This window comes from Neolamprologus brichardi, chromosome 7, assembly GCF_056152115.1.
Source record: "Neolamprologus brichardi isolate AB-2024 chromosome 7, ASM5615211v1, whole genome shotgun sequence".
NCBI classification, from domain to species: domain Eukaryota; kingdom Metazoa; phylum Chordata; class Actinopteri; order Cichliformes; family Cichlidae; genus Neolamprologus; species Neolamprologus brichardi.
In genome coordinates, this window is record NC_142110.1 from 35,659,923 (window position 1) to 35,682,049 (window position 22,127).

Consider the following 22,127-nt stretch of genomic DNA (forward strand, 5'->3'; position numbering starts at 1 on the left):
TCTCGAAAACTTGCGTACGTCATTGAGCTGACGGTACCATGGGAGGAAGCAATTGAGGAAGCATTTGAGCGTGAGAACCTGAGCTATGCCAACTTGGCAGCTGAGGCAGAGGACAAAGGCTGGAACATCAAGGTGCGCCCGGTGGAGGTGGGGTGCAGGGGCTTTGTTGCTAGTACAACAGCAAAACTGCTTAGAGAGATTGGAATCAGAGGACAGGCGCAACGGCAGGCTATAAGAGATCTAGCTAACACTGCTGAGACGACCAGTCACTGGCTATGGTTAAAAAGGGCTGACATCACTTGGGCAGCTAAGGCAGTCAGCTAACCACGAGAGAAAAGAAATATTCTGCTCTTCTCCTCCCTGCTCTTCTTCCCTTTTTTGGGAGGCAGTGGGGAGGTAGAGTGTACAGCCCAATCCGGCGGGGAGGTGTGGGAAGCCAGACCGAGCGCCCCCCTTCCAACTCTCCTCTCTGCTCTCTCTTATCTTGTCCCTTTTGTCTTACTTCTCTCTATCACCTTTTCTATCCCTTTGAAGAAGCTAAGCTCCGTAAATGCCAAAGAGGTAAGTATTATTTATCAGTTGCAGTGGATATATAGAAAGAAAAATGCAGGAAACTAAACAGAAGAAAGAAGAAGAGAAATAAAAATTTATCATAAACCAGTGACACACTCCAGTGCCTGATCAATGCTGGCAGGGACTCCTTGGATGAGGGTGTCTAGTGATAATGGCCGAAACACCTGATGAACCCAAGGTCCACTACTGATGATGTGTCACAAATTTAAAATGGTAATCTAGATCGATCTCTAATCCCTAAACCTAACCAAGGAATGAAAATGGCAGACCGAATGTTGAGGCACACAACAATGTGTGCTGCTGGCAAAGTTTCTGGGCTGCCTTTCCTCATAACAGCCGTCCCTCAAGAGTCTCTCCATCTAAAGCAATGCATTATTAGGGACTGTAACATCTATTCCTTTAACTGAATCACTAACTACATTCATACTCTTGACATGCAGACTGGAGGAGCCAGAGATTGACCCACTAACCTTCAGATCAGTATGTGACCTGCTCTACCTCCTGAGCTCCAGCCACCCACTGACATAATGAGTAAACCGTCACTAGGTTTTGGATAAAGTGTACACTCACAAACCTGTCAAACCTGCATTTGAAACATTGGCTACCATAGCACTATAGTATTGCAACATGACATTTGGGTCTTCTAACTAAAATAGGAAAATCGTAAGATAAATAGTGCCATCATTGCCAGACCTGGCCCACATCTGGTTGACATACACCCTGCCATGACACCGGTCAGTCAGAAGTGCTAGCTTGATGCCGGATACAGGGAAGACATTTTTTCTATGGGCCTAGGCCACATACACAAAACCACAATCAGGCCAGATATGGCATGCCATCGCATAGACAGTGTCATGTATGCCAGGCCTGGCCCATATCTGGATGACATACGTCTTATCACGCCAGAAGTCAGCCAGCAGTGCTGGCTTGATACCAGATCCGGGCCAAACCTGCTTGCTATGTGGGTTTGTTGTGTGGAATTGTCGCCCCTGACAGCTGGTAACTGTGCAGGGGCGGGTCTGGCAAAGTTTTGCCAGAGGGCCAGGTAGGGCACTAACAGGCAAAGGGGGGCACAAAGAAATACTTTGCTTTCTTATTCTTATTTGAAATGTCTAGCTTTTAATAAATAATTATCTGAATCCTACAACCAAAGTTTTCATCTAATGTAAAATGTATAAAAATCCATTATTGCGATCGTGGCTCAAGATTTGGGAGTTCGCCTTGTCATTGGAAGGTTGCTGGTTCGAGCCCCGGCTTGGTTGTTGTGTCGGTCGTTGTGTCCTTGGGCAAGATACTTCACCCGTTACCTAATGGTGGTGGTCAGAGAACCCGGTGGCGCCAGTGTCTGGCAGCCTCGCTACTGTCAGTGCGCCCCAGGGTGGCTGTGGCTACAATGTAGCCTGCCATCACCAGTATGTGAATGTTTGTGTGAATGGGTGGATGACTCGTTGTGTAAAGCGCATTGGGGTCCCAAGGGACTAGTAAAGCGCTATACAAATACAGACCATTTACCATATTGTATTCAATAAGTATGAAGTCTAGTATATACACTAGTAAGTTATAGTATTCTTTCCTTTGTTGATGTACCATCTGTGAAGTCTGCAATTCTGTTGAAGAAAGATGTTGAATCTATTTAATTACTGGAGAAAAATAATAGATTTCTGTGCATTTGTTTGTTTCTGTGCATTAAATTAAAATCGGTTTTGTCAGTTAAGCATCTTGAGGCAGAGGGTGGGGCAGTGGTTCCCTATTTTTTTCTTTTGTTTTTTTGCTGGGAGTTAGCAACCCTATTAGTTAGGTATATGTAATTATAAATTAGGCTGTTTTATATTTTTGCTAAGTACGGTTTAGAATACCAGAATAGGGAGGATTGTGTAGGTTTAAGTTTATTATAAAGGCTTTATGGCTTTTCCTATAAGTCACTAGTCAAAATGCCCAAGCTGATTTTTTTGTCCCAGTCCAGCCCTGAACAACATTCAACTACAATACCCGTTATACTCATAAGTCAGTTCTGTACAGAGATGTTTGGCTTCATACTAAGATACTAGGTGCTACAAACAGCCTTAACTCTGGAAGAGGCCTTTAGGGCAATGTTAGGTGTAGGAGGTATGAACACAAGTTATGAGTGAAAAAAAGGGTGCTATTTAAAGACCAATAATGCATTGCAAAGATAGTTAGTGGGTTTTTTTAAAGTAATTTTATTCTTTATATTTTTATTCATATTTTGTGTGAGTGTGTGTGTTTGTGTGAGAGAGTGTTTTTTTGCACGTGTTTGGGTGAGTGTTCAGAGATCTTGACCTCTGACCTTTCCAGTTTGTAGGGGAAGCCATGCAGATTCAAAGGAGAAGACAGATAAACTGTAGAGTGTAGCCAGATCTGAGAGCTGCTCTCTGATCATGGCCACCGGAGAGTTCTGGGATGCAGGTATATCATAGAAGGGTGCTTTTAAATTTCAGCAGTTAATCTCTGAGTGTATGTGTTTCTATGTTTGTGTGTGTTTGTGTGAGAGAGAGAAAGAGAGAGAGAGAGAAAGACTTTGATTTTTTGATTTTAAAAACGCATTTATTCACTTAAGGACAGACACAGAAGCATTAACTGCAATAATACCATGTAACATTCACTCACCAGTGTTCTTAGTCAGTGGAGGCTTGTAGAGGATCCCCCATACAGGTGTCACATCAAAACCAACTTTAAAATGATCTCTACTAGGCATTTCATTTTTATTCATAGATATTTCTCCTTCTCCAAAAAAGAACCCGGACGTTCAAAATCCTTAAGCTGTGGCTTAATGCACAATTTTAAGAAAGTATTTGTTTTATCAGGTATTAAAAGTCCATTAGACCACTCAGTAGTCTTTTATCATCCTCTGATAACATTTACTTGAATTTTGTCAGCAACAAGCCAACAATCTGGAGAGAGCAAACCTCCAGTGTTCTTGCCAATGAGACAGTATCTTCCATTTTGGCTCCAACAAGTTCAAGCAAATGCCTTACAGTGGTAACTCTCTTTTTCATCAGTAGCTCTGACATCATTGCCACATAATCCCAGAATGAACCTAAACAAGATCCCTTGAGGATAGCTTCCAATAACAGCCAATGTAAAGATGTAGATGTCCCAAGTCTTTGTGTTTTCTTCAGCCCTCAAGATTTTAAAACACTAACATATAAAGGTGACAGACACTTTACACCACAGCTTGGGTGATCAAAAACAAAACAAAACAAACCCCAAACTACCAACTTTTGAAAATAATCATTTTGTAACCTGCCTCCACAAAATATTTTGATCTCCATGCATAGAGCTATGTAAAAATTGTAACCTGAAAGCTGATTTTCTACATTCTAAATGAATCAAACATTGCCCTTCTTCTTCCTTTGGCAAAAAGAAACACTTTGAGGAACACAATGCAGTCTTTCCTGAAAAAACTAATGGTTTCATCAGTAGGTTGGGTGAGGTTTCCAAAACTGATAAACAGTGCCAATAACTGTGCAACCCCCTGTCAATGTTTGGGTCAACATACGTCTGCGAGTCTGTGTTTTCTACCCTAAATCAAAGCATCGATCTGTTCTGACTGACACTCATGTGAAAGAATTGCTTCGAGTGGCAACAACGGAATACAAGCCATATTTGAAGAGGATTGTTCAAGGCAAGGAATGCCAGAAGTCCCACTAAACAACATGCATTGTAAAAGTAAATGCTATTGTAGATTATTATATTTTTGTTTGTGGACTTGGTTGAACTGAGAGTTTGTGTGTGAGAGACAGTGCACACAATATTCATTGTTGAAAATGACTGGCTTGTGGTTTTAGTACTGTAGGAGTCCATTTCTGTCATTATCATGTTGGTGTGTGACATTTACAATAAATCTGGCTGAGAAGAGATGTGTGTATTGTGTGTGTGTGTGTGTGTGTGTGTGTGTGTGTGTTTGTGTGTGTGTGAGAGAGAGAGAGAGAGGGGGGGGGAGGAGAGGGAGGAAAGGATGGGTGATGTTTATGTGTGCCCATGCGTATCATGTGGCTCTTTGCGGTAACACAGTAAAAAAAAAGTGGCTCTTGGTCTCTGACTGGTTGGCCACCCCTGCCCTAGGCAGTATAATCAGAAGATATAGTATACATTTTCATTGCTATGCTGATGACACCCAACTCTATCTATCTATGAAGCCAGATAACACACACCAATAAGTTAAACTGCAAGAATGTCTTCAAGATGGCTGCTAACTTTCTGCTCCTTATTTCAGATCAAACTGAGGTTATTGTACTCGGCCCTTAAAATCTTAGAAATATTGTATCTAACCAGATTCTTACTCTGGATGGCATTTCATTGGCCTCTAGTAACACTGTGAGGAACCTTGGAGTCATTTTTGACCAGGATATGTCCTTCAACGCACATATTAAACAAATATGTAAGACTACTTTCTTCCATTTGCGCAACATCTCTAAAATTAGAAATATCCTGTCTCAGAGTGACGCTGAAAATCTAGTTCATGCATTTATTACTTCCAGGCTGGACTACTGTAATTCATTATTATCAGGAAGTCCTAAAGACCCTGAAAAGCCTTCAATTAATCCAAAATGCTGCAGCAAGAGTACTGACAGGGACTAGAAAGAGAGACCATATTTCTCCTGAATTGGCTTCCCTTCATTGGCTCCCTGTTAAATCCAGAATTTAATTAAAAATCCTGCTCCTCACATACAAATAATAATATAATAAAACAAATAATCATATCTTAATGACCTTGTAGTACCATATCACCCCATTAGAACACTTCGCTCTCGCACTGCAGGCTTACTTGTTGTTCCTAGAGTATTTAAAAGTGGAATGGGAGGGAGAGCCTTCAGTTTTCAGGCCCCTCTTCTGTGGAACCAGCTTCCAGTTTGGATTCGGGAGACAGAACATCGCCTTCGATAGAGTGCATCGCTTGGGGGCTGTGAGGTCGCCGGCCGGGAGACCACGTCCTATTCGGCCACTTCAAACAAAAAGAACAGGTAAAAAGCCGCGGCAGGGAATTAAAAGGAACAGACTTCAGTGTGAACGACCAGTTCCCCAAAGAGATCCTGGAACGATGCAGGGTCCTTTTCCCAATCCGACGCGGCTTCATCCAGAAGGGCTCCCGCGCTGTCATCGCTGTGGACCGGCTGTACGTGGACAGACAGCTTTACCGCGACCCCGGCATCACTCCGTGGCTGTATTAACTTCACACCAGATAAGAATCCACTACACCCTTTCCCTATCCACTCACACTAACTTGCATTAACTTAACATAAACTTATCTGTCTAACTTACCGGTATCAAATCGCATCTTAAGTGTGATATCATAGCAGAATTAACACCGTCACTCTCCGTCAACGGTTTGATTGGAATGTTTCCGGTTCTTTTTTCCTTCTCGTTTTTTTCTCTCTTTTTCCCCCTCTTGTTTTTATGCTGCTCACCCTTGTCCTTGGTTTCTTTCTTTATTTCTTTCACTGCTTCGATCACCTGCTTCCAGACTCATCCACAAACAACATCCTTTATTTCGACACATACGCACAGCACGATGACTCACAATCATGCGCTCAACGGCAGTCAGACAGCACACACAGACCTATGGGATACACACTCTTAAGCCAAGCGTATTCATATTAGTAAATATTATGCACACACGTAGTCAGACTCAGGGAACATCTCGCCACACATTCTTTCTCTCTCTCTCTCCTTCTCTTTATTTATGAACAAGTGATGTATTCTCTCCACCTGTCTAAGCGACGCACACAGCGTACACCCCTAGTTATAAACAGATGTCTATGGGGCACTGAGGTTTGTTACATGGAATATAAATGGAGCTGGCTCCAGAGAAAAGAGGTTAAAAATATTTAACCAACTCAAAAAACTACAGGCAGATGTTGTCCTTTTACAAGAGACCCACAGACCTCTTAGAGGTTCGAATGAACTTAAAACACCTGAGTTTCCTAATGTGTTCTCGGCTTGTTGTAATTCTAGACAAAGGGGAGTAGCAATTTTATATTTGACTGTATGATTAAGAAATGGGGGATTGGGTGCATGAAATATGTTGTTAAGTGGCAAAAAGAAAATGGGTTTCCTGAAAAAGGATCTCTGAGTGTTGTTGAAGAAAGTAGAGAAACAGTTGCAGGAAGAGGAAGAAAAGCTCTGAAAGAAAGAGAAAGTTAAGACGGTAGATTGACGTAGGGTAAGCGAGGAGAAAGAATGTTTGAAAATGTGGATGGTAGAAGCTGAATGGAGAGAAAGGAAAGCAGCATTGAAAGAACTGCCTAGAGAAGTGCATGTTAATGAAAGAGAAAAAGGCCTCAGCGCCTCTTCCGCCACTGTATAACATGTAGAACAATTGTTCATGTTCATGTTTGTGCTTCCACTCTTTCCCCAGTACAGGCTGCTTTGCAAAGCCTGAAAGCTGATGCCGACCTGGGCTCCTTTCCCCTTAGATCCTGCTCTGCACCACGCAACCCACTCCCAGAAGATGCTGGCGCCAGTTAGGCGGCTGAAGAGCAGCAGGCCCACCAAGAGGAAGTAGGGAAAGTTACGCCCAAACCAGCCATAAGGACAAGAGGTGCCCTCCAAGCACAGAGCGCGTCGTGGGCTGAAGAAACAAAAAAGAAAAGATGGGGACGGAGAAATGAGCAGGAAAAATGGAAGAAATAAGGACAGACGCCATGGATATTACGTCCTTCCCCTCTCCATGGATCAATCTGAATATTGTCCCACTGATCCTGAGCGCGACAATACGGAGGAAGAAGACAGCAGCGAGGAAAACGAAAAGCTCCAGGCTGTGCAGAGAACGCAAAGACAGTGACAGGCGAGAGGAGGAGAGCTGCGGCTGCCAATGGTAGAAGTGGCGCAATGGCAGGCAAGCTGGAACCATGCTGGAACCATATCACCGCATTTGCCTGATCCTACGCTGAGAATAAAACACCTAACCTACGAGCACGAAGAAAACCATGAATATTGTACTGCAGTGGCCCACCTGATAAATAAGCTAAAGGAGGTTTTCCCGGATAAGGTGGACATGTAATAGATTCAAGCTTGCAAACAAAGAAAAGATGAATCAGTGGATGACTTCGTACATCGTATGACAACTGTGTTTGATGCTAACGGTGGAATACCGAAAGATGACATGATGGGCGTCACCTCCACATATGAGCATCATCTATATGGCCATATTTTCCGGGGATTAAGGCCAGATGTGGCAGCCGAAGTGAGGTGTTCGTACGTAGGAGGAGAAGATGAGCCTCGGCCAGTGGTGGTCCTAGCCTGTTTGGCGCCCCGGGCGAACACTCCCTCTGGCACCCCCCCCCCCCCCCCCCCCCCACACACACACACACACACATACACACACATACACACACATAAAACATATTAAGGATTATACATTAACATAAAACGGTTGTCGGAACCATACTGAATTTCGCCAGAGAAACACACACATGAAGAGAGAGAGAGCTACCAAACAGCCATCATAATTCGTCATACAATGATAACAGAACAAATTAACAATTGACAATGACTAATTAATATTAAAATCTGTAACATAATGTATTGTTTGGAGTTTAGTCTGTTACTGTTACTATTTTTACCATTTCTTCTTGGAGCAGCTGTAATCCACATAATTTCCTTAGGGATTAATAAAGTATTCTGATTCTGATTGTTTCAGGATGACCTGCCATTATCCAGTGACACATCTGCTTACCTGGATCTTTTGCTCATTTCTCTTCCTCTTCTTTTCTATATTTTCTAAATTGAGCACCTGATGGCTTTGAACTTTTCTTGTCCATCTTACATTGGTTTTAATTTTGCACTCCAGTATGAACACAAATCCCCCAACTCGAGGATTGCCACAACATAACCTAATAGACCTACACCTTAGTTCACAGATTCACTTTGTCTAGGGTTTATTTCTGGGATTTCACACAACCCAGGATTCAAATCATGAATACATAATGGGCTTGGATTTACAACATTATGAATGAAATATGCTCTATTTGGAAGCAGCCGGCCCCTCCCCTTTCGACGGGTTGTGTGTGAGATCATCAAACTGTAAATTATAAATTTTCAATTGTTATTGATCCCTTTACCCCGAGTCCTAAAGTGTATATTTATTTTCTTACTCTACTTATATTTATTGTTTGTTTATTTGCACTGCTGTAACTGGAGCCTCGTCGTCTCGTCTCTCTACTGTATGTAGCGGAGATGACAATAAAGTTTATTTTGACTTCAGCAGCAAGCAGGCGCACCGAGGGCTCTCGCGCTCACTTTTCGCGTATAGAATTTCTAAAAAACATCGGGGCAAATTATAAGTCTGTATCATGATGTCTGGTGTTTTTGTGTTTGTTGTTCCGTTTTTATTTTGTTTTATTTTGCGAGTTGGTTATTAGATGCTGCTCCAGCCAGCCAGAGAATCCCCCCGCCGCCCCGCCCTCTCCTCCCTGTACTGCAAGAAGTAGGCGCACCTAGCAAACGGAGGGTGTGTCAGGGCTCAGAGGCCCGTGGCGTGGAATGGACTCAGGCGCAGAACCAAAGACCGGAAGCTCGAAGTGATTTGCGAAAACAAAAACTTTTATTTACAAGTGTTCCTAACATAAATATTCAAGACAAAAAACAAGATTAAGCTTTGTGCAAAAGCGTGGTGTCTGTGAAGTGCGGGGCTAGGGCGAGCATGGAACAGTCAGGTCACTAAACTGCTGAGACTGGAGTGGGGCTGGTGGAAACTGTGGCAGACCAGGGCACTGAAACGTAGGAGAGGAAAATTAGAACAGTCCAAGGAGTTGTGAGTGTTTCCCCATTTGACAAGCTGGGATGGCTTACGTGTTTGCAGGCGGGGATTAGCTGGAGGTGGAGGCGAGGCAAGGTCCAGGCAAGTGCTGAGTCCGATATAGGTTTGCAGGGAGGCAGGCAGGTGAGAATGGCAGTTTGTCTGAAAAGAATTAAGCAGCAGCTGACCGGAATCGAGAAGCAAGGCTATGGCAAGGTTTGGAATGACGAGTCCAGGTACCGACTAGGAGACAGGAAGAGAGAGGTAGGTAATGCACACTGATAAATACACAGGAACATGAGGCTGTGAATTAACTGAGGTTAGCAGACGATCTGGCGAAGACTCATTGTGTGCGCTGCTCCTAAATACTGCCAGAATAATTGCCTGCAGCTGAGGAACGGGGAGGGGCAGGAAGGGCTCCACCCAGAGGAGGAGAGCTGATGCTGTGGAAAGTTACTCAGGCTCCCCCAGACCATGACAGGGCGCCCTTACTCCCAGCAAATGGGCGATAGGAAACCGATCGGTGCCCATGCCAATCCCAATATGCGCTGGCTGATGTCGGGGCAGCATGAGTACGAGCAATTTTTTATTTTTATTTTTTTTTGCCGATGCCCGTGATGCCGCCCATGTACCCCCTTTGCAGCATTATTCGGGGTGTCTGAACCGGGATGGGCAAGGGACAAGACAGAGACGCAGGTTGTGTCAATGACTACTCTTGTGGCTAGAAAGCTGATACTTCTCAGCTGGAAGTCTGATAAACCTCCTACCTTCGAAATGTGGTTGAGAGAATTTGGAAATGTACTCCATCTGGAGAAAATCAGGTTTACCTTGTCTAACCGAGAGAGTGTGTTTTATAAGATTTGGCAACCACTCATTAGCCTGATGGATAAACTTAAGTGAAATATACTCTGTCTTAACATTTATGTATGCTGTATTACCACCTTGTTGACTTGCCGTCCACCTTCTATTGTGTTCTTTTGAAGGTGATTGTTGTATGCTGCTCAATTATAAAATCAATAAAAATATATTGAAAAAAAACAAAACAAACAAAAACAAAAAAAAGTCCCCACACGGAGTGAGACTCAGTCTTGGATGCCCAGATCTGCCAGTGTGGTGTCCTAGAAAGGGAAGGGTTGGTTTGCCAAGTTGGGCTGAACCTCGATGGGCAGTGTCACCAACATGGGGATATCCTGCTCCAGTCTGACGCGCAACATCTTGTTGTGGGACCCCGGGAGCTTCCTGTCTGCCGATCCGCCTCTCCATCGGCCTGCTCCACAGTCGCCGCCTCCTCCAGAGAGCTTTTTGTGTCATCTGCTGCCAGCTTGACTTGCTGATCTTTATCTCAGGAGGCAGTGGGTTTTTACCCTCTCCCCCTTTGGTCCTGTGCGTTATCGTTTAAAACTCGCTAGCTGCACCTTTTGGCTCCAGCACGTCTTTATTGTTAGAGTTGTTGCTTGCTGTGTTCTTCTGCGGGGTGTTGATGATTCATTGTTCTGCTTCTTCTGATTGTAAACGCCTCTGGAAAGCCTGAATATGTGAGCGCGAACATACAGAGTTCTGCTCTGCCCCCCTGGGTTTATATATGCAGCCAGTGTAAATGTGTGTTATGTATCACTTACATGTTAGGTTCATTAGACTGTCACAAGGGTGATGCACGGATGGTGGTGTTTTTAGGGCCAGGTGTGAAAGTTGAAGAAAGACAATTTGCAGGTTTCTTTTGAAATGTTAAAAGAATGTTGGAAATTTGATCAGAATACAGTAAAAATGAAAGAAACAGATATTTTTCCCAGATCATTGTGTTAAATTGTCAAAATCCCCGTGTTCTTTTTAAGACTATCAGCTCTACTCTAAACAACCCTGAAAGCCTCTGCTGACACATGTAATCAGTTCCTTTCTTTCTTTGTAAACAAGGTCGAGTCTGTCAGGTCAGCAATAGTACTACCTACAGATGACCCATCAGTGTTTATTCCATGACTGTAAACATGTTTCCATTTGTCACTTCAGTCTTTACTCTGAAATACAGGAAATGACATCGTGGCTCAAAATCTTTGTCGTTAAACCAATTCTTTATTTAACTTTTTTTTAAAACTTTATTTAACAAAATACATTCAATAAAAACTTGAACAACAGGAAACTGATTTTTCATCCAACCACTGAAAAAAAAAAGGTAACCACTGAACACAAACACTACAGAAGAACAATTTATAAAGATTAACATTGAACTACAGGAACATTTTGATTCATAGCCTCATTAGATCTTTAAGGAGAGCCGATCTGAACTCTGTGGAGCCTGATCTCCAGGGTTTTAAGTTGGACTCTGAAACCAGAAGAGGATGTTTCTCTCTCTTCAGATTCACTGTCGTCCTGTGATGGGAACGATTTCAGCCCTGCGTGATCACGCTGATGTTTGCACAGAGCAGATAATGAAGTGAATGTTTTGGAACATTGGTAACAGTGAAACAGTTTATTAGTAACGTGGGATCGTTTGTGTGCAGAGTATGAACTGAGATTACTGAAGCTCTTGTCACACTGCTCACAGCTGTAGTTTCCTTCCATGTGTGTACGTTCATGCTCATTGCGACTACTTGAACGTGAGAAGCTTTTGTCACAGTGTCTGCACTTGTATGGTTTCTCTCCTGTGTGGACTCGTTTGTGTGTTTTAAGGTGACCTGCAGTGGTGAAGGATGACCCACACTGATCACAAAGGTGCTTTTTGACCCCACTGTGAAAGAGTTCATGTCGTTTTAACTCAGTTGATGTGGGGAAGCTTCTCCCACATTCTTTGCAGTATGGTGGCTGTAGCTCAGGAGGTAGAGCAGGTCACCTACTGATCGGAAGGTTGGTGGTTCGATCCTTGGCTCCTCCAGTCTGCATGTCAAGTATCCTTGGGCAAGATACTAACCCCAAGTTGCTCTCCGATGTGTCCATCGGAGTGTGAATGTAATTAGATAGCGCTAAGTATAGATAAAGTGCTTGTGAGAATGGGTGTGATTGGGTGAATGTGGCATGTTGTATAGAGCGCTTTGAGTGCTCCGAGAGAGTAGAAAAGCGCTATATAAGAATCAGTCCATTTACCGTTTCAGTTTGTCTCCAGTGTGTTTGCGTTGATGTATTTTTAGGCTGGCTTGCTGACTGAAAGTTTTTCCACAGATGTCACAACGAAAGTCTTTCCCACCACCACAGCGATGACAGGGTTGAGAAGTGGATCCATCTATGTTGCTCTGCTTCTAAACAAAGACACAAAGACAGTGTAAGTCAGTCCTTCAACACTTTTATCCTGAAAGTTGCCTGAAATAAAAAGCATCTCTGCAGACGTCCAGTTACATTTTACTGTTTCGATTAACACACTCAGTTTACTGGGCTACAATAACTACAATACTACCACCATAATACTACAGGAATGCTTATATCCTGGCCATTTGTGGCCACTTCACTTTTCTTTTTTCAACCATTTTTGTTCTGTTAATGCAAATGGAATGAAACTTCCCAAAGGTGTGTATTTTTTTCAGATTTTTTAATTTTCAACATCAGCTCCTTAATAATATCAATAATATTCACTATACACCAAATTGTTCCTCTTGACTCTATCGTGGCCATTTTTGGCCAATTGAAACCCATTATAACCACCTTTTTTGATTCCTTGTTATTAGCAGTACTATATCATGCGATTTAGGTAAAATTGCTTTCATTCTAAACTCAACACATGAAAATTGTAGTTTTTAATGTTTTTTACCAAATTACATCATTTACCCATTTTTGGCCAAACAAGCAATTTCATGTAATATTCCTAGTTTCTAGTAGCGGCCTTTGATGGCTGACCACACTCCAATGGACCAGAATAATGAAACAATTTTGACATAGGTTTGATCTTAAGGATCTAATAGTTTGTGTTTGTGCATGACATTGCAGCACAAACATGTATTTGCAAGATAGACTGGAATAAATAATGACGCATCAAACATTACATAGGCTGCAATGAATTTCTGTGGATGCAGGCTATTGAGCTTTGAGCTTCCCAGTAAAACTTAGCTTTGAAGCACATGCTAAAAGCACTTTTACTCTTGTATTTTTCATAAAAAGAGACCATACCCAAAATATTAACTCTAGAAACAAAAACAAAAACAAAAAAACCCCAATCACAGGACATTTTGCAGAGTTCAAACCTGCAGCTGCAGCGCAAACAACAACAAACACTGTTTGTAAACGTGTCCTGGAGTTTATGCAGGTGCAGACAGAGCTACTGTTGTAAGTAAGCCTAACAGCTTCCAGATCATTTATTCTGGCAATATGGCAAGAAGGTCAAGCACTGTCTATATGATCTGGTCAGAGAGCAAGGACACCAAGCAGTCCTCTGCCCTTGAAGAAAAGACATCTGCCCAAGATGAAGAAACTTCCTCTCCAGAAGATGAGGGGCCAATCTCCAAAGAGGCTGACTGCATCACCACTGATGATGAGTACTAGCCAGTGCCTGAATCCTCTTCTTTGGGGGAGGATTGGGGTCGAGGGGCATGGAGGTGGAGGCCGAGCAGCTGATGGAAAAGAACATAGGAGCATTTTCTGAGACCGAGGAGCCGGTGACTGAGTGGATCCCTCATCCCACACAGACACTGCTATCAGGAAAGCTCGCCAGCGGCTTTACTTCCTGAGGAGGCTGAGGAAGTTTAGCATGAACGCCAACATCACCTCAAATTTTTACAGGTGTGCAATTGAGAGCTTGCTGACGAGCTGCATCACAGTTTGGTACGGAAGCTGCTCTGCCAGCAGCCGTAAAGCACTACAGAGGGTGGTGAAGGCAGCAGAGCACATCACTGGCACGAGGCTTCCTGCCATTCAGGACATTTACCTCCAGCGATGCCTCCGTAAAGCACACAGCATCATCAAGGACCACAGCCACCCAGCACATCAGCTGTTCTCCTTGTTACCATCTGGCAGACGTTACAGGAGTCTGTCTGCTCGGACTACAAGACTTAAAAACAGTTTTTACCACCAAGCCATACAACACCTCAACCACAACACTTAAACACACACAACACAGCACTCAGAAGCTACCCTGCAGCTTCACAAGTGTTTAATCTGCACTGATCACTTCACTTTATTGTCATTGATATTTATATTTAAAAGTGCAATACTGTAATTTTCTGCTGCTCATTCCTGTGCAATATCCCATCTGCCCTCCCGTCATATTTCTTTTCAAGATTTTCTTATTTAATCACTAGTGTATATATATTTATATTTATAGATACATATATATTTAGTCATCTTTTCTCTTATACCATGTCTCTCTAATATTTAGCTCCTTACTATTTTTATATTTTATTTTATTTTATTATATTTTATTATATTTTCTCCTACTGTACCATGCTGCTGAGTGACTGCTGCTCGTCAAACACATTTCATTGCAATGTTGACCCTGTGCTAACTTGCATATGACAAATAAAACTGAAAACTGAAACTGAAACTGAACTGAAAGGAAAACCATGTGGGTCCCACCACTGAAGAGAGACTGCTCTACAATCCAGTGCCCACTGGTATCAAACCAGGGGTGACCCTGTATGCAGTTCCCTGCATTAGCAGCCTGAGATCTACTTTTGACTTTTTTATAACAAAGAAGATCTTTTAGCTGCTGTGCACCCTTACAAACCTGCACGGGAGGCGAAGGTGTGAAGGCCGCGAAGCAGGCCGAGATAGAGATGGAGGAGGCTATTGCTACACAAAGGCAAGAGCTTAAAAGACTAGAAAATCAGCAAGATCTTCAGGTAATAACTGCAAAGCTAAAGGCTTATTCTCAAGCAGATTCAAGTGAAGACTGTGGAGAAGACAAAAGCGCACACAGTGCGATAGTCAGTTGTCCTCTATTAGCTCCTAAAGAAATCATACCAGAGCAAACCTACAAGAATAATAACAATGAACAACCAAACAATAATAACAATGAGTCATTGTTAATGCAAGCCTTGCATGACACAATAGTCCTCACCAGACTTCCTGCACCTGAGCCCCCAGTCTTCTCAGGGGACCCACTTAAGTTCTTAGAGTGGAGCACTAGTTTCAAAGCTTTGATAGAGCGGCGATGCACAAATCCAGCTGACAGGTTGTTCTACCTACGCAAATACATCAGTGGAGAAGCACGGTCTGTATTGGAGGGAAGCTTTTACAGAAAAGATGACGAAGCATATGACCAAGCTTGGGAAGCTTTGAATGCTCGGTATGGCCACCCCTTTATAATTCAGCGTACATTTAGGGAAAAACTGAACAACTGGCCAAAGATTGGTTCCAGAGAGTCGCTTAAACTGAGACAATTCAGTGATTTTCTGACAGCCTGCAGCAATGCTATGCCATACATCAAAGAACTGCAGGTCTTAAATGACTGTGAAGAGAATCAAAAATTGCTTCAAAAACTTCCTGACTGGGTGACTTCTTGTTGGAATCGTCATGTCACAGTGCAGTTACGGCAAAAAGAAGAATATCCAAGCTTCAAACAATTTGCTGATTTTGTTGCACAAGAAGCGGAAGTTGCATGCAATCCTGTAACATAGACTGTTTATGGACACTGATATGAGAGACTGATAAGCTCAAAACATTTATGTTGTAAACTTTGTGTTTCTTCAGTTTTCACGGTGTCTGAAGACAATAAGAGTGAGAGAAGACATCAGTATGATGCGTGGCCATTCTTTGTTGGACCCCTGTAGTTACACCTTAATTCTCAGCCACTTCTGCCATTCATCTCAAGATACAGTAGTCTGAACAAGAGTGTGACCCACACCCCACAAACGAAATGAGACGAAGGTGCAAAAGGCGCATCTCCAGGATTGGAACAGCAGCCCCTTGCACAAGGTGTAGAAAGTGTGCCTATAAAACCACTCTAATGTGGTTAGTACATCCTGCTGCTAATGAGGATGCACACAGAAGCACACACTGGAATATAAATTTTGATCATCTTATTGGTCATTTCAGTGGTTATTTGGTCATTAAACTGCCTTTCTGGCCACTAACACACTATTTGTGATTTTCTTTTTGGCCATTCAACCCCCCCCCCCCCCACCCCCCACCCCCCTTTTAAAAAAAGTATAAATAAATCACTCTTACTGGTACTGTTACTGACCTGCAATGATGATAAAAAGAAATATTAGGTTTTATCATTCATATGCTAAAAAATGTGAACTTTATTACTATTTCCCCCCAAAAGTGTAGTAATAATACATAATCTGACTGGTATTCAAAGGGTATAATATCTGAATTTGAATTATATTTTGGTTTTCATGACTAGGAGTGGTGCTAATTCAGGGCTCGCAAAATTTTAAAATCCCTGGTACCCCTTCGGGCAGGGACTCTTCAGTTTTTGGTAGCCCAAAATAAATTTAAGTAGCCCGAATAAAAAAGAGAGCAATTTTTTGATTGATGTTTTGTTTCCTGTTTTGTTTCCTTTACAATATTATACATTAAAGTATAATATTGTAAAGGAAACAAAACATTAATCAAAAAATTGTTGAAAAACAAATTACAACATTGTATAAAAATTACAATCATCAACTCAAATACTTGGTTCTAATTGAACAGAAATTTCTATGAACTTGTAAGAACTATGTAGAACATGTAGACTGAGCAATAATGCATTTCTTGCATTTCTCATGGGTTCTAATGGGTGCCTTTCTTAAAATGACTGGTCCCAGTAACAAAGGCGCTTGTCGACTCAGAAATCGAGGGAAAACCAACAACACACCCGGCAGAACATTATGTTATTTACACGGGTGCACATAAGTGGTCCGCATGTGTGCATTCGCTGTCAAAATAAAAGACGCGCACCAGATAAGAAGTTGCAACGTGCGTTTGCGTCTATATAAAAGGCACTGTTTTTGTCCGCTAGAGTGGGATTTTCACGGCACATTCCGCACCACATCTCTGTGCGTTCATCATTTGTTTGAAGCCAGCGCACCTCCTGCAACCACTTTTCCGAGAATACGCGCTTCTTTTGTGGTTCGGACTCCTTCTGACATTTCTTTGGAGGTGGAGGAACATCACAGTAATTGCTTAAAGGAGCTTGCTTCTTTGACATCTTTAAGAGTTCTAAACAAATGTCTGTCCTCCTCCAGAAAATCTTATGTATGCAAACACGCGTTGCAACTTCTTATCTTGTGCGCGTTTTTTATTTTGACAGCGAATGCGCACCTGCGGACCACTTATGTGCACCCCTGGTTATATAGCGTGTCATATTGCAGCCACAGAAATTATTTTGTCCATGAAACCATAAAGCTGCACTTTCTTTTTGCCTTATAGTCTGATTTGTCATAACTTTTCCGTTTTGTGGTCACTTCTTCACCCTGACCTGTCTTATTTGGCTCAGCAGAACTAAAATATATATCCTGCTGCTTTTACACACGCACTCACATAACGCTCAGAAATTCTCTGCGCGATCAACCTCTCACATGTTTAAGCTGCGGGAGATTTCACTTGTCATGTTTGCATAGTAAGCTAACGATTGATAAGACGATGTCAGAGGAATTGGTGCGCAAATTATCATCACTCACCAATCAGTACTGTCGCTCTCTATACACAGTTCGCGCGATTGCAAAGTGAAAGCAAAAAACAAGCGCAAATTCAAACGCGATTTCAATATGTCACATATTGACAGTGGCTCATCGATGCCAATGACATAATTACCCAGCTACATTTCCGAAAGAATGCAAAAGCATTGACATATATTTTCCTTCCTATGATAGCCCGATGGGCAGGGCAGAGATAGATTTTGGTAGCCCGACTGGAAAAATCTATCTCTGCCCTGCCCATCGGGCTATCATTTTTGCGAGCCCTGTAATTTAAAAAATCAAGTCAATGAAAGTAGAAAAATGTTTTAATATATATTAATTTTATAGTATTTTGTAAACGTAAACAGGGGATGGCTATTTTTGGCCACGAACAAGCTGAGAGGGAGTTTTTTTGTTTTTCTGTCACTGCACAAAAGAACAAAGATGCATAAAATGTATTGATACAGTTAATTATTGCTATACATCTAACCTTCATCATGATTAGAAAATAAATCAGATGGCATGTTTTATTTGGAAAAAAATATGGGTTTTATGATTTTTTACATTTATGAGTTCCTAGGATTATGTGATCTAACTGGTATTTAAAGGGTTAAAATTCTGAATTTGAATGAAATTTTGATTTTCATGAACAGCACTAATGCTAATCTAAAAAAACAAGTAAAAAAAAAGTGAAGATTTTTCTTAATATATATGAATTTTATAGCATTTTGTAAACGTAAACAAGGGGTGGCCATTTTTGGCCACGAACAAGCTGAAAGGGTAGTGATTTTGAACAAGCCCATTACAGTAACATCTGACTTACACTTAAATGAAATGAAAATCTGAATAATCGCTCAGAGCTACTCTTCGGTGCAGTAGAAGTGCTAACATGCTAACACAATTTAATGAGCAGACTTGTTCCAAACAGCCAGACTGAACTTACAAGATAAAAATAAAAAATACATACCTCACAGTAACTGCACTTGTAGAGTCTCTTTCTGGTGTGGATCTGTTGGTGTAATCTCAGGTAATGTGGAGTTTTAAAAGTCTTCTCACACAGGTCACATTGATAAGGTCTCTCCTCAGTGTGGGTAAACATGTGGCTTTGTAAATGTGCGTCTGTTGTAAAGTATTTGCCACACTGATCACACCAGTACACATCTTCTCCGGAGTGAATGCGTAGGTGTATATTTCGGCTCCCTAACCGGCTGAAAGTTTTTCCACAGATGTCACAGCTGTATGCCTTAATTCCAGAGTGGGTAACTAGATGCTTCTGTAAGCTGCTACTTTGAGTAAAAGCTCTGCCACACTGATCACAGCTGTAAGCTTTAACTCCACTGTGGATGACTTGGTGTGTTTTTAGGGCATTCTTCCAGGAAAACGACTTTCCACACAAGTCACAGCTGAACGGTCTCTCTCCAGTGTGGATGAGCTGATGTTGTTTTAGTTTAGACTTCCAGGTAAAATCCTTCCCACACTCGTCACAGGTGTTTTTTTTCTCTCTCTTTCTTCTGTGAGGTTTGTCGGCCTCCTGAGAGCGCTGACTTCTCGGTCCATGTTGGTCCTGCAGTGACAGAGATACAAACAGAGGCAGTGAGTGAGATGCATTCATTAAACAAACTGAAGCTTCAAACTCCCTCCATTAACACTAGTTTTAAACCTGAAGGTGAGTGTGGCACCAAACACCACCAGAACCTGAACGACTGCAGGTGCTGATAAGTTGAAACACACAAACTGTTTGTGTACAGTTTGTCTCACAATGTGATTTAAAGACTGCAGTAAATTCCTCTGCAGGTTAGTGCAGGATAAGCAGGCAAGTGTACTGTAATGTGATGGATTTAAAGTAAAGAAGAGTGTGTGACTGGTGCACAGTGACTGTGGTGCTCATGGCAGAGTTAGGTTACATCAAGTGTAGCAGTGATTAACTTAAACTTAAGCTCATGATGCTGACATTCATTCACTGAGCTCCACCCACATACCAACAGTATAGTGTCTAATATAAAGACAGTGTACTGTCAGTGCAGAGAATGGAAATCAGCCAGGACAACTCATGAAACATCTGCTGACATCTGGATGAATTCGCAGCTACATTAAAAAAATTATATATTTGTATTTTCTACTCCTTACATTTTCAAAACAGGCTTGTTACTTCTGGTTTAAGGCATTTGAGGGGAGTTATTATTCATCACTGTGGGCATCAAAGATCAAATTGATTTGAGCCTAAACATGAAATCCAATCCTGCATCATACACCAGGCTATGTGGTAAAGTCCTCAAAATGGAGCATGTAACGCAAACCGTAAATTTTGAGCTGAAAGGTTTAAATCACCGTCAATTTTATCCTTCTATGTGGGAAATAGATTCAGAGTTTGCTGACATTCCTTATCATACAGAGGTACATTGGCTACGTTGGGAAAAAGTTCTCAATAAGAGTTTCTGAGGTCAGCAAGGAAATCTGTCAGTTTATGTCTAGGTGGAGGGGGGCTGAAGCTATAAGAATGTGAGAAACGGGACACCCTCCCGCGCTCATCTCCCCTCCGCATGATTTATGCTCAAAAGTGTTGAATTGTATGGAATAAAATGATTGCTGATTGAGCATTTATACACCAAGTATTGTCCTTCCTTCAGCCCAAAGATCAAAAGAATTGGGAGATTTAACAATGGACATGGCATGTATGATGCGGTGAAGACATTTCAAGTGAAGCTGTCACAAATGCACCAGTGCAACCTGTCTCACTTTCCCTGTTAAGTAATGTTGAACCAAGTCGGCGCACTTTGCTGATAAACTGAGCGCACTAAGTTCGCACGGCACTTTGGTGACTGTGAAGCACAAACAGAATTTCGAGCTGCTTCGCAACCCATTTACGTGGAAACTGCACCTGTGCAGATTCAGATGGAGCTGCAGTGTAATGGTACACTCAAGGCAAAGTACGACACTGAATGGCCCGCACAGTTTATTAGTTCCATTCCTGCAGCAATGCCCAGCTCCGTCTACATGCAGCTCGAACCTTGTGTATGTTTTCATTTATTTTTTCTGGGGTTTTTGGCACCATGTTCATATTTCTAACTTGCATAATTTTGACAGGATATATTTTTATGAAGCTCAAAATATTTAAAGTTAAAGTAGATTTTTTTAAGTTAATTTATTCTGGAATAATATTCCTGTCTGTTTTTATTCATATCTATGTTTAAAAAACATTGTTTTAGTGTGTTCAATAAATGTTTATCTTGTTTGGCCCGCGACCTAAAGTGTGCCTTGAGTTTTGGTCCCGTGTGCAATTGAGTTTAACACCCCTGGTGTAGAGGATGGAAATCAGCCAGGACAACTCATGAAACATCTGCAGACATCTGGTTGAATTCAGTTGTGTACATCCACAGAGAGCAGCAGGTCAGCTGATCACAGCCTGTACATTAAGAAAACGACATGAGCTCTCAATAGAAATGATTGTGAGCTTTGACTCTTTTCCACACACTGAGCCACTGCAGCTGATTTTAGGGTTGAATCCTGCTGAATCCCACTTTAACCTCTTCCGTGCCCATTTTCCTCTTTAGAGGAAAAGGCACCCTCTACAATGTAGGCATTGTATTATTCCATGATTATTACATTACAATAATATAGCACAAGGTTCAGTTAGTTTAGCAAAAATATATATATGTACTTCAGCTTTTAATGGAGTATTTCTTAACACTAGTATCTGTCACCTTCTGTGTTGAGCTCATTGTTTTCTCTGCAGTGGCTGAGCTGAGTCCAAGTAGCTGAAATTTCCTCTGCTGCTCCGTCAGACTCTTCTCCTCCTGCTGATCAGCTGGGACAGAAAACAGAACTTTGTTAGGCTCCACACTGCACTGAAGAGTCAAAGTGTCTCATATGTTCATCTGAGAGCACAAACAACAAATTTTAGCTTCCTTGGGTGGACAACTTGCTTGAAACAAACACAAAATGTTTGAGCACTGATACCAAGAAGTATGGCACACCAGTACCAGGAGAGCAATTCCTCTTTAAAAAATGCCCTGGCCAAGAACAAAAACAAAACAACGGCATATACGTGTGCCGTGAGAAATGATCAGGTGTGCCGTGGAAGATTATCCCATCTGAGTGGGTTTAGAAATCTGAGCCATGATCTGAGTAACCCTCATCACTCAGTCACACTCCGATTCTCTACTTGTATCAAGTCCATTGCACTACTTTCAAGCATTCTGTTCTCTAATGTGTGCCTTCCTCCTCTTTGTATATACTCCTCTTATATGTTATTTATTCTTACTGTCTTACTATTTATA

At 41.9% G+C, this 22,127-nt stretch overlaps 1 protein-coding gene across 2 annotated transcripts; it reads right to left on the reverse strand.

Moving 5' to 3' along the window:
- Positions 1–11,397: 11,397 nt before the first annotated feature.
- LOC118455180 (uncharacterized) lies at positions 11,398–21,659 on the reverse strand. Of its 2 annotated transcripts, XM_087844442.1 has the most exons (4): positions 21,552–21,659; positions 18,818–19,414; positions 12,410–12,558; positions 11,398–12,122 (listed from the first exon to the last, which is right to left on the reverse strand). In XM_087844442.1, the coding sequence occupies exons 1-4, from the start codon at positions 21,567–21,569 to the stop codon at positions 11,591–11,593; spliced, it is 1,296 nt and encodes a 431-aa protein (XP_087700568.1). In that variant the 5' UTR covers positions 21,570–21,659; the 3' UTR covers positions 11,398–11,590. The 2 variants fall into 2 exon arrangements, with proteins under 2 accessions (XP_087700568.1, XP_087700569.1); XM_087844443.1 differs by lacking the exon at positions 21,552–21,659 and having other exon boundaries at positions 18,818–19,462.
- Positions 21,660–22,127: the final 468 nt, after the last annotated feature.

Coding starts and splice junctions, on each gene's coding strand:
- LOC118455180 (XM_087844443.1), bottom strand. CDS start 19,462: ATGAATGCATCTCACTCACTGCCTCTGTTTGTATCTCTGTCACTGCAG. Junction 12,559..18,817: donor ACAAGTGCAGTTACTGTGAG/GTATGTATTTTT, acceptor GTCTTTGTTTAG/AAGCAGAGCAACATAGATGG. Junction 12,123..12,409: donor CACACTGGAGACAAACTGAA/ACGGTAAATGGA, acceptor GCTACAGCCACC/ATACTGCAAAGAATGTGGGA.